We start from the raw sequence: 15,697 nt of genomic DNA on the forward strand, positions 1-15,697 counted from the left end.
TGGAGTGCGTTCCAATATTGGTTTGTATATATATATATATATATATATATATTTAAATCAAAAATGGAATCTGCTTAAAGAATAATTCTTTAAATAATAATTCTTGAAATTCTAAATTTGATGGAAAGTTTTAAAAATGTAAAAGTTTTTTATTTAATTGAAGAGTTCTGTATAATTGAGGGTAAAAAAATAAATTTAAAATTGTTATTTAAAAAGGAAGAACATACATATACATAGTGCAGGGCTTTTCTTGCTAAGTAAAAGTGTACTGTGATTTTCAGATGCCCAATCAAAATTCATACAGAGATGTGTTTGACAATGCCCGTGGTCCTGCTGCTACGCTGAATGTTTTGCAGTTCCATTGTCTACCAGATCTTCACTAGTGTTTGTAATTTCCCCTCTTCTTGTTGTGCACATGCTGAGAGCAAGTGAGTTACAAATACTATTTTTTTTTCTATTAAAAATTCTGATATTTGAACTGGACATCTGTTTCATTTCCTCTCTTTTTTACTGACACAGAAAAGTCCTACAAATTACATACACCTTTTCCTTTAGGCGCTATTATACTTAACAAACAATATGGAAAAGAATATTAAGCATATTTAGTATGAAAACAGGTATACACTACATACAATATACACAATATACTGACAAACCTTCCACAAAGTTAATGTACAGATTGCCACATTTTAGCACTCACTCTCTTCTTTTTGTGGAATAACATGGACCACATGACTTATTACTGAAACTCCACAACACATTTTCTTACCTGTAGAGCCTCCAGTGAGAACCATACTCTAGTAAAGGCATCTTGGGTGGTAATGTTTTACTGTGCCTTACAGTATTTCTTGTGTATAGCAGAACACAAGAGAGCACAAAAAAAGAATGCAATAATACTTAAAAAAATAGGATACAAGTAATATATTTATAAGTCTGGGTGACATCTTAATTTCCACAATGTAATACATTACTTAGGATGGAAAAATAATAAGGTGAGATGATGAAGACTACATATTTCAGTGTTATGCATAGGCAGTAATATTTTTTTGAGGTTCATAATTACTAATTTTAGTTGTTAGAGATATATTTTGTTATACAGTTTCTAAAATTTAAAAAATAGTAATCCTGAAACATGAAGATGCTTGAAGATGATAAACTAAGATTTACCAGAAGTGTTACACTTGGTTAGGTCCCACTAGGCAATTATTGTCTTTAGAAGAAATTCTAGACTGGTATTTACATGGATACTCTACCACACATATAAAGAATAAGTTACTACATGCTTAGTTCTATATTTATGGGATACAAAGGTTTGTTTACACCTTTTAATAACAGAAAACTTGGTTACACTGAAAACTTTCCACTGGAGTTACAAATGCCTGATATCACTCCATGCAGTATGTTATTCAGATGAACTGTCACCATTTATGAGCACTGCTTCTGGTACAAAAACCTACATGTTGACTTTACTGCTGTACTGTATAGCGCATGGCACACTGCTCTAGAAATACACTCAGGGTCTGACCCAATGCCCAACAAAACAGGGCACAACAAATTTACAATTTATTTTAACAGCATTAACTCCACTGCTGCTTAAATATAAATATATGTTAAATTTAACAACATGCTGTAAGTGGGTTTTACTGCAGCAGAAGTACTGAACATTTTCTAAACATATGAAATCTGTGATTCAAATATAGAGAATTACATACAGAAGTACAAGTACAAAATGAAACAGTGCTGCTTTTACACATTTGCAGGTAGTTCCAATGACAATTAGAGTCTATTGGGGATATACTAAATTAAATCCCAGCAAAATTTACACTGAATTCTGATTTACTAGAAAGCAATATGTAATATTCCCTGCCAAACATATATTACTTTTTATAAACGGACAGAACCTTATAAATAAAAAAAGATTTCTGGTAATCACTATATTTTGAGTAATGTTCATTCATTTACTCCATAATTGCATAATAATATTTTCACAGCCAAATAAGGCACAGAAAAAATGTAATTAAAAAAATTAGCATGCAAATAAAAGCCTGCTAAAGAATACAGATAAGCAATTTATGTTTATTTGTGCGTCTGTCAGATAACCTTTAATATCTTGTAATAAGCGGAAACAGAAAAATCAATATTGCTGTGAAAATTACACAAGATACTTAAGGTGTAGAAATTTCAGCTGTTATCACGAGCTACTAAATTACTTTCATATTATACTAGTGTAGCTTTCTCAAAACGCTCAAAAATTAACAATTAGAAATGTGAAACATTCCATAGAATATTGTTTTATGGATGGTTTAAGACAGAAAGTCAATTTTCTAAACACTGAAAATTAAGCACAGATTTATTTTACTGACCCTAAACTAAATTATTTTATCTATTTACAGATTATCATTATTAGAGAAGATAAAAACAAACTTCTGGCAAAAAAATAGAGATTCCTGAATTCTACAGGGAATCTGAGGAAGTGGAATCTGAAGGATTATAATCAGATATCATGCATGATCCTGAGCTACAAAAACCTAAGAAGTGTGCTATGTTGGTGTTTATAGAAAAGTTGCTGTTCACAACATTGTTTATGTTGTAGCAAATATATACTCAAGCATTTCTGTAAAAAAAAGTCCAAAATACAATTCCAAAACAGCATTTGATTTGTTTCTTAACCCCTTTAAAACGTTACTTTTGAGAAATAAAGCTAAGGGTATTTATTTCCCAAAAAATGGTAAGTGCAAAATACAAACTCTTTTTGATTACTTAATACTGAAACTTGGCCATCTAATCTAAAAACAGCATAAGTCTGTCCTGCTCATGTTTTTAGGGCACTTGGTGTTTTACAAAAGTGGTGCCTGCACTACTATTGGCTAGATTTGATACTTTCTATACCAGTGATATTTTCCTCAAAGTGAACAAGGTGCTTTGGTAAATGCAGAGCAAGAAATTATATATATAACAATACACCTATTTTTAGCTTATTCCATGTTGTAAGAAGTTTGGTGGTATAGCCCTTTGTGCATTCACTGGTCACAAATAAAAACAGTTGAACTGTCCCAGGGGTTTCTCTTTTGTTTGTATAATCTTATGATGCAGCTGTACGGTATGGAAATAATTTCACAAATATAAAAGGAAAAAATAAATGCCAGTCTTATTGTAATTATCAAGCACGCCAAAAAAGTAAATTACTACATCTAGAGTAAGTTGAATCAAGTATATATTAGCTGATTTACTGTACCTGATGGTATGTAGGCACTCTGCACTTCGTCCACGTTTTGCTCGGGGAAGCATAAGAAGTTCACTGGGCACACGGGATTAGCAGTAATGAAAGATAAACAGAGAAGCAATGATGCACCTAGTATTCACAAAAGGAGATGCAAAACTATTCAAAGATATGGGGGCACATTTACTTAGCTCGAGTGAAGGATTAGAATAAAAAATACTTTGAATTTCGAAGTATTTTTTTGGCTACTTCGACCATCGAATTGGCTACTTCAAATCGAACGATTCAAACTAAAAATCATTCGACTATTCGAACATTCGATAGTCAAAGTACTGTCTCTTAAAAAAAAACTTCGACCACCTACTTCGTCACCTAAAACCTCTTGAGCACCAATGTTAGCCTATGGGGAAGGTCCCCATAGGCTTTCTAGCCAATTTGGGATCAAAGGAAAATCGTTCAATCTATGGATTAAAATCCTTCGAATCGTTCGATTCGAAGGATTTAATTGTTCAATTATTCCTTCGATCGAACAAATTGCGCTAAATCCTTCGACTTCGATATTCGAAGTTGAAGGATTTAACTTTGAAGGTCAAATATCGAGGGTTAATTAACCCTCAATATTCAACCAAAAGTAAATGTGCCCCTCTTTCTTGTTATTAATAAACAGATAATAAACTCATCTGTTTGGAAAGCAGATTAAAGTACATCAGGTTTAAAGGGGAACTCCACACAAACATAACTTGAGTTTTTTCAAAAGAAAACAAAATATCAAGCAACTTTGCAATATACTGTACATCAATTAAAAAATATGCAGACTTTTCATGATTTTTAATGGTTTCTCACAGTTCCCGAAGCCTAGCCTCCTGCTCTTTTGCTGATCTTTCTGACTACATTGCTGAGCTGGCTGACTACTGTTACTTTGTATCAACAGTCATCTGTCCTTTGACTGCATCCTCCAAACCCCACAATTCCCTGCACACGTGATTTCAATATGGAACGGAACATCACAGTGCAATACATTATGGGTTATGTAGTTCCTGCATGCTGTCTGTAAGCTGTGGAGAAGTGTTTTTGCTTCCCTGCCAGAATTTCAAATGATGCAGAAAGAGAAGAAGTGTTAAACCACTGGATTTCAGCATACAAAATGGTATTTATGCATACTTTTTGAAGAAACAGCTAACTGTGACAGGTATATCAGGGGTTTCTGTGTTATGTGGCCTCTTAATCAAAGTTGGAATTAGTTTGGAAGCCGGAGTTCCCCTTTAATGATAGCTATATCTGACATTTGAAATTAATGTGGCTTGGTTGATGTGCCTGCCCACAGATAAGAGCAATATGTTTTTCTTCAAAGATACTATAACTAAAGGATATTCTATGTTTAAAATGTAGCACAGAACATCCAAGAAGAAAAAAGAACTGTTAAGCTGCTGAGTTTTATTTGCTCTTATTCAGTTTTTTTGCGTTGAGTTGGCATTAAAAAGTCTTACTAATACCCAAGATTAAAGTTTGCCAGTGTACTGCTATTTCTGTCGTATACTGATGTTTAGGTACAGCAACTTAGGCCCCCATGTATATGTCCATGTTTCGGGCTCAGAAATATAACAAGATCATAAAAGAAAGATTAATTTCTTCTAGAAGCAAAACACTGTTTTACATAGATAGGTAGAGCAATAGAGTATATTACCAAACTGTTATTCTGGCTTTAGTTGCTTTACAATAGTTTAGACTCACTAAGTTGGGCTAATTTACAAACACTGGGAGGTTTTTTAAGATTAGATAGAGAGCCACGGCAGCATCATCAGGGGCACAGATTTTCATTGTTAAAGGCCTGTGTTGGCCTTTGGCTGGTACAAACACCCAGGACATAAAATGTAGCATTTGTAGATTAAATAAGCTTTGGTTCTCCTTTAAAGAATAGTGCATTACATTTTAAGATATTTTACATCATACAAGCTGATTTTGATACCATGCATATTGTACTGTAGTTCTCCAGCTTTTATAATTTAATGAAGTCAAACATCAAAAGCATAACAGAGGATGATTGTAATGATGTAGTGATAAACTAAAAAGAAAGCAAAGTTCACTACAGGTCTGTTAACCCATGGCAGTCAATTAGTAGGTAGCATTTCCTGGTAAATCATAACTAAGTGCTGGATGCACAATGGAGGACAAATACCAATAGCAAACACCACCAGCTAAATACTGACACCAAGGGGGGTTATTTAGTAAAGTCCACATTTTTCTGGTTGGAGTTTTAAAGGGGAAAATACTAGTTTATTCTTAGGGAAAAAAATCTACATTTTTTTGAGATTTATTATACCCCGAGTCTGCTAAAAGAAAATAGTACTCCAACTCAGACCTGGCGAGAACATATAAAAGTCAATGGCAGATTGACAGTTGGAGGATTTTGTGTGTTGCGCTGGGTTCGCGAAAAAATTTTAACTTTCGGGGGATTTTACAGAAAAATCATAGGTTTCGGGTGCAAAATCCAAAAAATTGTATGATTTGGATTTTTTCCGATTTTATCTCAACTTTTTCCACACAATTAAAATTTGTGAAAATGGGGGGGAAATAGTTTTCAGAAAATAGTGAGAACATTACAGATTTTGATAAATAACCCCCTAAGTGTAAAAAATTGTATGATTTGGATTTTTTCCGATTTTATCTCAACTTTTTCCACACAATTAAAATTTGTGAAAATGGGGGGGAAACAGTTTTCAGAAAATAGTGAGAACATTACAGATTTTGATAAATAACCCCCTAAGTGTAATGTTGTTGAATGTTTCATATCAAATTTTCTGTATTAGTCAAAGCAAAATACCTTTCTTGCTCAGACAAATACTGACTGTCTGAGTCCCTTGACCTGCGATCGACGGGACTGCGGGAGGCATCATGGTGTCTTGTTGGAGACCGTGATCGTCTCATTTGATGGATTTCATCTAGGCTTCTAAATATTTGAAGAAATAAAGATCTTATAAGCAACTTGTGTCCTTTATGTTACTATATATATATTAATATGACAATACTGTGCAAATCTAAGCAGTAATCAACTGCAACACATCAAATGGTCCCTTCTTTGTACTATCTGCAGCTGGCTGAACACAGCTAATTACAAATTCGCTAAAGGCGTAAAAGGCGCTTGCGAGGGGACATGATTACACTTTACAAGTACATTAGAGGACATTATAGACAAATGGCAGGGGACCTTTTTACCCATAAAGAGGATCACCGTACCAGAGGCCACCCCTTTAGACTAGAAGAAAAGCACTTTCATTTGAAGCAACGTAGAGGGTTCTTCACAGTCAGGACAGTGAGGTTGTGGAATGCACTGTCGGGTGATGTTGTGATGCTGATTCAGTTAATGCCTTTAAGAATGGCTTGGATGATTTTTTGGACAGACATAATATCAAAGGCTTTTGTGATACTAAACTCTATAGTTAGTATAGGTATGGGTATATAGAATTTTAATTAAAAGTAGGGAGGGGTGTGTGTATGGATGCTGGGTTTTCATTTGGAGGGGTTGAACTTGATGGACTTTGTCTTTTTTCAACCCAATTTAACTATGTAACTATGTTGCTGTGGGTTACTACACAGGTACAATTTTTTCAAATGATAATAAATGACCCCCACTATATTTAATAAATATTTAAATAATAGCTCTATTATAGCTGGCAATTGATTTGGAGACACAGTTCTCCTGACTCCAGTGTAATTGAGTGTTACAGCATATCTGATATAATAATATTGGGCCAAGTTGGGGTTGTTCACGCTGGAGAAGAGGCGCTTAATGGAGAAGGAAAGGCTTGCAGCACTTGGGGGTGTCAAAAGTTAGGCACAACCTGAAACCCTGAATGTATAAAATACAATCAAATTCGTTTTTTTACAAAATAATTAGTTATTCAAAAATCCTTATATTTAATTGATCTGGCACTCAGTCTTAAAGCAAGTGAAAAGCTGATATATCAGGTATATCTATGTATATGCTCTGTTAGTACAGTAGGTTTTTCTTTAAGTTCATTATATAAATATAATTACAAATCCAGCTGAAAGATTATTACAATAATACTTACTGGACCTGATAAAACACATCATTATTGGAATTTATAAGAATAACAATAGCCTGCATTAAAACTGAAACTTTCCTGCTGCCATTGCATACCTCTGTAATGGCACATTTGGTAAACGTGAACGGGTCCGGCCCTGATCGTCAACACGGTGAGGAGATACTGAGCGTGAACGGTGATGAGTTGGTCTTTGATGCTCTGGCACAGTTAATGTAGTAGATCTACTTTCTCTAGCATTAGACCTTGCGCCTATTAATAAATGCCAAAGAAAATGTACAACAAAAGATTATTTTCAAACTATGATGAATCAGTGACTTGATCCATAAAAGCAAATAGGAAGATATACACACTTTTAAACACTGACACCAAATATGCTCTTTCAAGACTGGGATAGACAGTGAGAAAAAAAAAAGACGTAAAGCTGGAAAGGTTCTAATAAATGGGCTTGATGTTTATTAGAATAAATAATATGTTAAGCTCTGTATTAAGAAGCAAAATCTAAGATGATCAGTAACATACAGACAATAAAAACACTTAAGAATCTATGCTTACAAACCATATTGAACAAATAACTTTTGGCTAGGAATTAGCCAGTGTGACGATTATCTAGACCACAATCTCAACAGGTTTGTGCTGTTGTGTGTCTCAGTTACACTAAACTGTTTGGATTAAAAAAAGAGAAGTACTCTCATAAAACATAATACAATAAATAAAACAATAATACAAATATATCTTTTGTTGTAAAGACTGTGAATTAGAAAATAGAGTCAACAATTATGTCATTATTATCTTTTCACACTGCTTGTTGCAAAGTTAAAATACAAAACCCCATCCAAAAAAAAAATTTGGGAATTTAGTTTGACAGAAGTTATTCAGATAGCACTCAGGTGTTTAGAAACTGCTTTAATCTGCAAAGAAGGTGGCACATGGTTACCTTAAATTATATGATGATTTCATTATCATCATTAAATTTGTTAATTTTTGTGCCATTTTAGGTGTGCCCTTTATTTATATATATATATATATATATATATATATATATATATATATATATATATATATATATATATATATATATATATATATATCCAATGTTTATCATGTTAGCTCAGCTATTTCCACTATTCCTACTATTAGCTGTATAAGCTGAACTGTCCAATCACTAGATTGTAATAGATTTGATTATATTATTCTAATATGATCCTAATATTAACATGGATAAATAAATAATATATAAATTAGGGATGCACCGAATCCAGGATTCGGTTAGGGATTCTGCCTTTTTCAGCAGGATTCGGATTAGGCCCAATCCTTCTGAACAGCCGAACCGAATCCGAATCCTAATTTGCATATGCAAATTAATGGCAGGGAAGGAAATCGCGTGACTTTTTGTCACAAAACAAGGAAGTAAAAGATGTTTTCCCCTTCCCACCCCTAATAAGCATATGCAAATTAGGATTCGGTTCGGTATTTGGCTGAATCTTTCTCAACGGATTCGGGGGTTCGGCCGAATCCAAAATAGTGGATTCGGTGCATCCCTAATATAAATATATATGGATAAAAGTAACGTTTTCTTTAATTTTCTGCAGTTTTTACATCTCTCATATTTTACCTAAATACATTATGTTTTTTTAATGACATTATTCAATAAACCCATATTTTTTGTATTTGCATCACTGCTTTGTTAGCCACTGTTTATCCATATTTGTGCCATTATAAATCAAGGGGCAATTTCCATTTTGCAGTTGGGTATAAAGTATCAGGCTGAAGGAAATTGATTGGTATCTGCATTTGATTGACTACTTTATATGATTAAAAAATAAGAAATTTCACTGCTTGGTACAAATCTTCTGTTAACATGGCAGGTGGCATCTAAAAGGCAGCCACCTGCCTTGGCAGAACTATTAGCACTGTACTAAAGTGAGATGTTGACCAATAAAAAAAGAGCAACTTCAAAATCCACCCATTAAATCAGCCAGATGGGATATGGATTCTTTCTCTATTGTTGAACATAAATCACTGTTGCAAGACTGATGTTGTGATGAAAGTTCCTCTCTCTGTCAGCCACAAAAATTATCCTTTAGAATTCATTCTTTCAAATTAGGATCAATTAATCTTGGCATTAATTAGTATTCCAAATAATGGAAATACCAAAATAATCTTGATGGCTACTTACTACTTTTAGTACAAAAAAAAATTAAACAATAACAAGATCAAATAGTGTGTTTTCTGTTCTCTTAGCTATAAATCATGGAAGCTAAGGGCAGAGATAATGTATTTGTTTCACACTGCAAAATCCAACAAATAAAGTCCTTGGGCATGCACATCTGTATTACAAATCAACTCATACAGAATGAATGGCACAAATTACAAGATGGAGATATATATTTAGTGAGGCCAGATTGGATGTTAGGCTCTTCAAAATCACTGGCCTTATCTTAAAATCATAGAATCAAAATTTCAACCATTGCACTAATGCAACTACTTTTGGGAATCAAAGTAAAAAACATATATAACTGCAGTTTCCTTAAAGGGATACTGTCATGGGAAAAAACATTTTTTCCAAAACGCATCAGTTATTAGTGCTGCTCCAGCAGAATTCTGCACTGAAATCCATTTCTCAAAAGAGCAAACAGATTTTTTTATATTCAATTTTAAAATCTGACATGGGGCTAGACATTTTGTCAATTTCCCAGCTGCCCCCAGTCATGTGACTTGTGCCTGCACTTTAGGAGAGAAATGCTTTCTGGCAGGCTGCTGTTTTTCCTTCTCAGTGTAACTGAATGTGTCTCAGTGGGACATGGGTTTTTACTATTGAGTGTTGTTCTTAGATCTACCAGGCAGCTGTTATCTTGTGTGAGGGAGCTGCTATCTGTTTACCTTCCCATTGTTCTTTTGTTTGGCTGCTAGGGGGGAAAAGGGAGGGGGTGATATTATTCCAACTTGCAGTACAGCAGTAAAGAGTGATTGAAGTTTATCAGAGCACAAGTCACATGACTTGGGGCAGTTGGGAAATTGACAATATGTCTAGCTCCATGTCAGATTTCAAAATTGAATATAAAAAAAATCTGTTTGCTCTTTTGAGAAATGGATTTCAGTACAGAATTCTGCTGGAGCAGCACTATTAACTGATTCATTTTGAAAAAAACATTTTTTGCCATGACAGTATCCCTTTACTCATCCGTATTCTCAAGGGAGATTTAAATAGTCATGTTTTAAATAGATAAGGCCTGAAAGCTAACTATGATAACCCTGTGAGAACTACATGCAAAAGGGTTGAGAACTGCTGTTGATGAATCAAAAAGCCTTGTGGGAAAAAAGTGTACTTTGTTTTGTCAGTACTACAATCCTAAAAATTAAATTGCAAATAAAGTTATATACCAAATGGGGGAATACAGGGTTATGGAAGATAGCTCATAGTACAAGTTGATCCAGGGACTAGTCCGTATGCCATCTTGGAGTCAGAATTTTTCCCCCTCTAAGGCAAATTGGAGAGGCTTTAAATAGGATTCTTTGGGTTTTTTGCCTTGCTTGTTTGGATCAACTAGCAGTTAGGCAGGTTATATAAAGACTTAAAAGGTTGAACTTGATGGACAGGTGTCTTTTTTCAACCAAACTTACTATGTTAATATGCTTAAGACATTTGCCGCAGAAGTAAGTGTAACCTCAAATATGATGATGATAGCTAGATGAAACCACATATTTATAGGCTATACTCTGGAAAAATTCTTTGTTTGTGTGGGCTGCGTTTATGTCTGCCTAGCAGGCTAGAAATAGATTACAATATTTCATGTCTCAAGATTACATTCAGACTGCATGCCTACATACAGACCATGTGAGTTTTTAATGCATGTAGTATGCATCTCTTTATGTAATGTAATATTGATCTTTGTAAAAAAAAAATGCAGCATATACAGCTGCATTATACTTTATTTATATATTAATTATAGGGGATTCTATTGTAACCACTTCATCTGTAATGGACTAAACACTGATTTCTTCATATTTTTTCCAACTTATTATTGCTTAATGACAGCCATTCAAGCACAGGATACACTGTAGATAATGGATAACAAACCCTGTAGAATCCCACTGTTTACTATAGAGCTTATCTGTTATGTGTTGTGCAGCCTGTGTCTTTTCTCCCTTCCCAGCATTGAATGGCTGCTCCCATTGCTACATAGCAGCTTGTTTATAAAAACTATAGTACAATTTCTGCAGCAAACACACCAGGTTTACCAGTGCAGGCCAACAGTACATTATATTTTCATTACTTTAGAACATTTTTATTTTTTGGTATTACTGTTCCTTTAATGAATCCGGAAAGCCACATTTGTATTCATTTTAGCATGACTGCACTTGCGTATGTGTTTGTAAATGTGTATGTAACATGTTTCTGTGTTATATGCAATGGATGTCACATCTATTAATACTGTATCAAAAAAATTATAAATATAGAAACCATTACTAAAGGAAGACCCTTCACGTATTATACCACAGGTAAATTAAGGTTAATTGTGGTATATGTGCAACTTTACCTATCTCTATTTACAGTGTGCACACACATGTAGTACAAATACAACATAAATGGATTACATTACAAAGTTTACATAATGACAATAAATACAGCACAAGACAACAGGAAGCACATTAAGCCAAAGTTAGCCTATGAAAACACACCATGGAGATTACTGGTCAATCGCACAGTGAATATAAAGAAAATCACCATAAAGTTATGAGCACAAATGATTACATTTTGTCTCATTAATCATGGAGCTTCTCATAGCCTCTGTTGGTACGGAGCTACAGGTGACTCTCTTTGATGGTAGTGTGCCTCACTATTTAATTTATGCAATTTCCAGACTGCATGCATTCTGTAAGATTTTTACATATGGGAGACATTTTTTGTATCTTTTGCCTAAATGCACCTTGGGCAATGCGCTCTACATTACCACCATTTACTGCTATTGTGCACATTCTCTTGGGACTATTACCGAAAGCTCAACAAATAAAACATCCCAAATAGTTTAGAGTGTTAAGTCCATAATACTCTGTGATTGAAGAGGGCATATTTATCAGAATAAGAATATTTGGCACAACCCTATTGTAGACATAACATTCATTCAACTGGGATTGTATCTTACTGTAAAACAACATATTTAAAACCAGTCATTTGGGGAACATAAAAACATTGTCTTAGCAAAGTGACAAAAAGGCAGTTTCTGATGTGCTTGCAAAAAGCCGATAAAATCTCATGGGCAAATTTATTACATGAGACAAACTATTTACAGTTTGAAGCACTTTTGTTTGGTCTCATCTTTTACTAAATTGATGTTGAGGTATAGTTACTGTAGATGCCACTGTTAAACTTAAAGGGATACTGTCATGGGAAAACATGTTTTTTTCAAAACGCATCAGTTAATAGTGCTACTCCAGCAGAATTCTGCACTGAAATCCATTTCTCAAAAGAGCAAACAGATTTTTTTATATTCAATTTTGAAATCTGACATGGGGGTAGACATTTTGTCAATTTCCCAGCTGCCCCTGGTCATGTGACTTGTGCTCTGATAAACTTCAATCACTCTTTACTGCTGTACTGCAAGTTGGAGTGATTATCACCCCCTCCCTTTTTCCCCCCAGCAGCGAAACAAAAGAACAATGGGAAGGTAACCAGATAACAGCTCCCTAACACAAGATAACAGCTCCCTGGTAGATCTAAGAACAACACTCAATAGTAAAAACCCATGTCTCACTGAGACACATTCAGTTACATTGAGAAGGAAAAACAGCAGCCTGCCAGAAAGCATTTCTCTCCTGAAGTGCAGGCACAAGTCACATGACATGGGGCAGCTGGGAAATTGACAAAATGTCTAGCCCCATGTCAGATTTTAAAATTGAATATAAAAAAATCTGTTTGCTCTTTTGAGAAATGGATTTCAGTGCAGAATTCTGCTGGAGCAGCACTATTAACTGATTCATTTTGAAAAAAAATTTTTTTCCCATGACAGTATCCCTTTAAAGGGATCCTGTCATCAGAAAACATGTTTTTTTCAAAACGCATCAGTTAATAGTGCTACTCCAGCAGAATTCTGCACTGAAATCCATTTCTCAAAAGAGCAAACAGATATTTTTTGATATTCAATTTTGAAATCTGACATGGGGGTTTTTACTATTGAGTGTTGTTCTTAGATCTACCAGGCAGCTGTTATCTTGTGGTAGGGAGCTGCTGTCTGGTTACCTTCCCATTGTTCTTTTGTTTTGCTGCTGGGGGGAAAAGGGAGGGGGTGATATCACTCCAACTTGCAGTACAGCAGTAAAGAGTGATTGAAGTTTATCAGAGCACAAGTCACATGACTTGGGGCAGCTGGGAAATTGACAATATGTCTAGCCCCATGTCAGATTTCAAAAATGAATATAAAAAAAATCTGTTTGCTCTTTTGAGAAATGGATTTCAGTGCAGAATTCTGCTGTGCAGCACTATTAACTGATTCATTTTGAAAAAAAATTTTCCCATGACAGTATCCCTTTAAGGATTTCATCAACAATGAAGGAGCAGACATTGAAGGATAGACACTGTCAAAATGTTTTGTGTGTCTCTAGTCTTAAACACTTTTAGAATTTTAGAATTTCAGTAATATAGATGCATGGTACACTTTTAAAGAAAACATAGTAGATATATATATATTTTTATTTATCTTTAAATTATTTTGATTTTACTGTTATTGGTCTGTGGCCACATACAAACATAATAGCATTAAAGGAGACATATAGGATATGTTAAAAAACAACCAAACTAATTTTGTAGGCAATAATGAATAATACCATAGTGTTGATTTCACTTGGGGCTAAAAATTAATATTGTCTTCAAAAAAGATAATTACAGCCCTGCAGTCATACGAGCAGGCTTCAGTTCCCTATCAGGTCAGCCTAGCTGCTGGTTCCTTTCCTACAATGCAGTGTACTGAATACCAGTGGCTCCCCTGCACAGCCAGAGAATTCAGCAGGCAGGAAGTCGAACAGATGGGCAGAGCTAGATAGATTTTTCAAGCCCCAAACATATTTTTTAAGCACATTCCTTCTATAGTTAGAGGAGTATAATTCACTGGCAGATTTTTGTTTTTATACAATATGTCTCCTTAAAGGACAATTTTACACTGTTACATAATGTGAAATATGGCCTCAGGAAAGTCTTATACAATACTTCATTGTTATTTAGGGTGACATATAAGCCTCTTCGGTGGCTTGACAATGACTTAATCTGTGGTGGTCTTAAAAATGTTTTTGTAAGGCAGACCACATGGATTGCAGGCTGGCAGACAAGAAATTCTTAAACATAAATAACATCATTTTATAAAGATGAAGGGGCAGCTAACTCAAAATGTAATTTGTTGCCAAATTAATACTTCCACAAATGATAACTATGCCCTGACAGGATTATGTTAAGGCTTATTTAAAGGCCTATACAGTAGTTCTGTAAAAGTTAGACTGTTAGCCATGCAGCATGCACTGTTACTACTACCGTGCACCAGCAAAATGTTATTGGAATTGCAGACTATTTAGCTGTAAAGCAAACAAAGAAACAAATAAGTCCATGTGCCTGGAGACACTAATTAGTAATACGGTGTTACAGTATTTCCAAAATTCAATGTTGCATTTTTTATTGGCTCAGAGCATTGTGAAGTAAAATATTTATAACCTTTTTTTAAAAAAGTTTCATGGGAATTCAGTACTACTGTAATCAGTAATGATATCTGGAAAAATACTCTGCATTTTTACACAGTTTAATGGAAACGATCCTTGTTTATTATCAGGTTTATCTCCACAATACACTGAATCTCCAAAATGAACATCCCACTTGAGTTTGGATTAGCGGAACTAAGCGAAAGCAAAGAGAAGGACCATGCCATTCAACAACGCACCTGGAGGAACTACTCCAATACCATCATCAACATCAAAATCTGAGATGTCACTATCACTGACTCGTTGAGATCCTGTACAACAGCAAGGCAAATTAATACCAGTACACTTGGTCATTTCATGGAACATAAGATAGTCAAAGAATAATGTATAGTAAAAGCAGAGAAGGCTTTAGAAAAGTATAAATACATTGGTGCTGACAAACCCATGAACAGGAGATGGATCTCCACAAATATTTCCACAGACGATGGAGAGCCCTTAGACTTACTTTGTAATTTTTTGCTAGAATTTTCTCCATGAACATGTCTCCTTGGCATGAAAGGTGATGGCTGAGGCAGAGGTAGTGAAGATTCATCATGTGTCTGTAGCTTATACCAGTGAGGTTCATCATCTAATAGTGCAGTCTCTAGTTCTATCAGGATCTAAGGGGGAAGCATCAGGGTCAGAAAAAATGTCTGCATACCTAAATATTTTATTCGTTGGGCATCCTCCCCAC

The 15,697-nt window shown here is 34.6% G+C and overlaps 1 protein-coding gene across 12 annotated transcripts in view; it reads right to left on the reverse strand.

Moving 5' to 3' along the window:
* LOC108717998 (regulating synaptic membrane exocytosis protein 1) overlaps positions 1–15,697 on the reverse strand; it is a 195,401-nt gene that overhangs the window by 77,090 nt on the left and 102,614 nt on the right. For 6 of the 12 annotated variants that reach the window (XM_041564689.1, XM_041564688.1, XM_041564687.1 and 3 more), the window contains exons 14-18: positions 15,470–15,623; positions 15,204–15,275; positions 7,380–7,533; positions 6,042–6,167; positions 3,236–3,298 (exon numbers count right to left, since the gene is read on the reverse strand). In XM_041564689.1, coding sequence (XP_041420623.1) covers positions 3,236–3,298; positions 6,042–6,167; positions 7,380–7,533; positions 15,204–15,275; positions 15,470–15,623 — 569 coding nt within the window. Of the gene's footprint in view, positions 1–769; positions 848–3,235; positions 3,299–6,041; positions 6,168–7,379; positions 7,534–15,203; positions 15,276–15,469; positions 15,624–15,697 lie in introns of all 12 variants that reach the window. The other 6 variants (XM_041564686.1, XM_041564685.1, XM_041564681.1 and 3 more) reach the window with 2 other exon arrangements.

This window comes from Xenopus laevis, chromosome 5S (assembly GCF_017654675.1).
Source record: "Xenopus laevis strain J_2021 chromosome 5S, Xenopus_laevis_v10.1, whole genome shotgun sequence".
NCBI lineage: Eukaryota > Metazoa > Chordata > Amphibia > Anura > Pipidae > Xenopus > Xenopus laevis.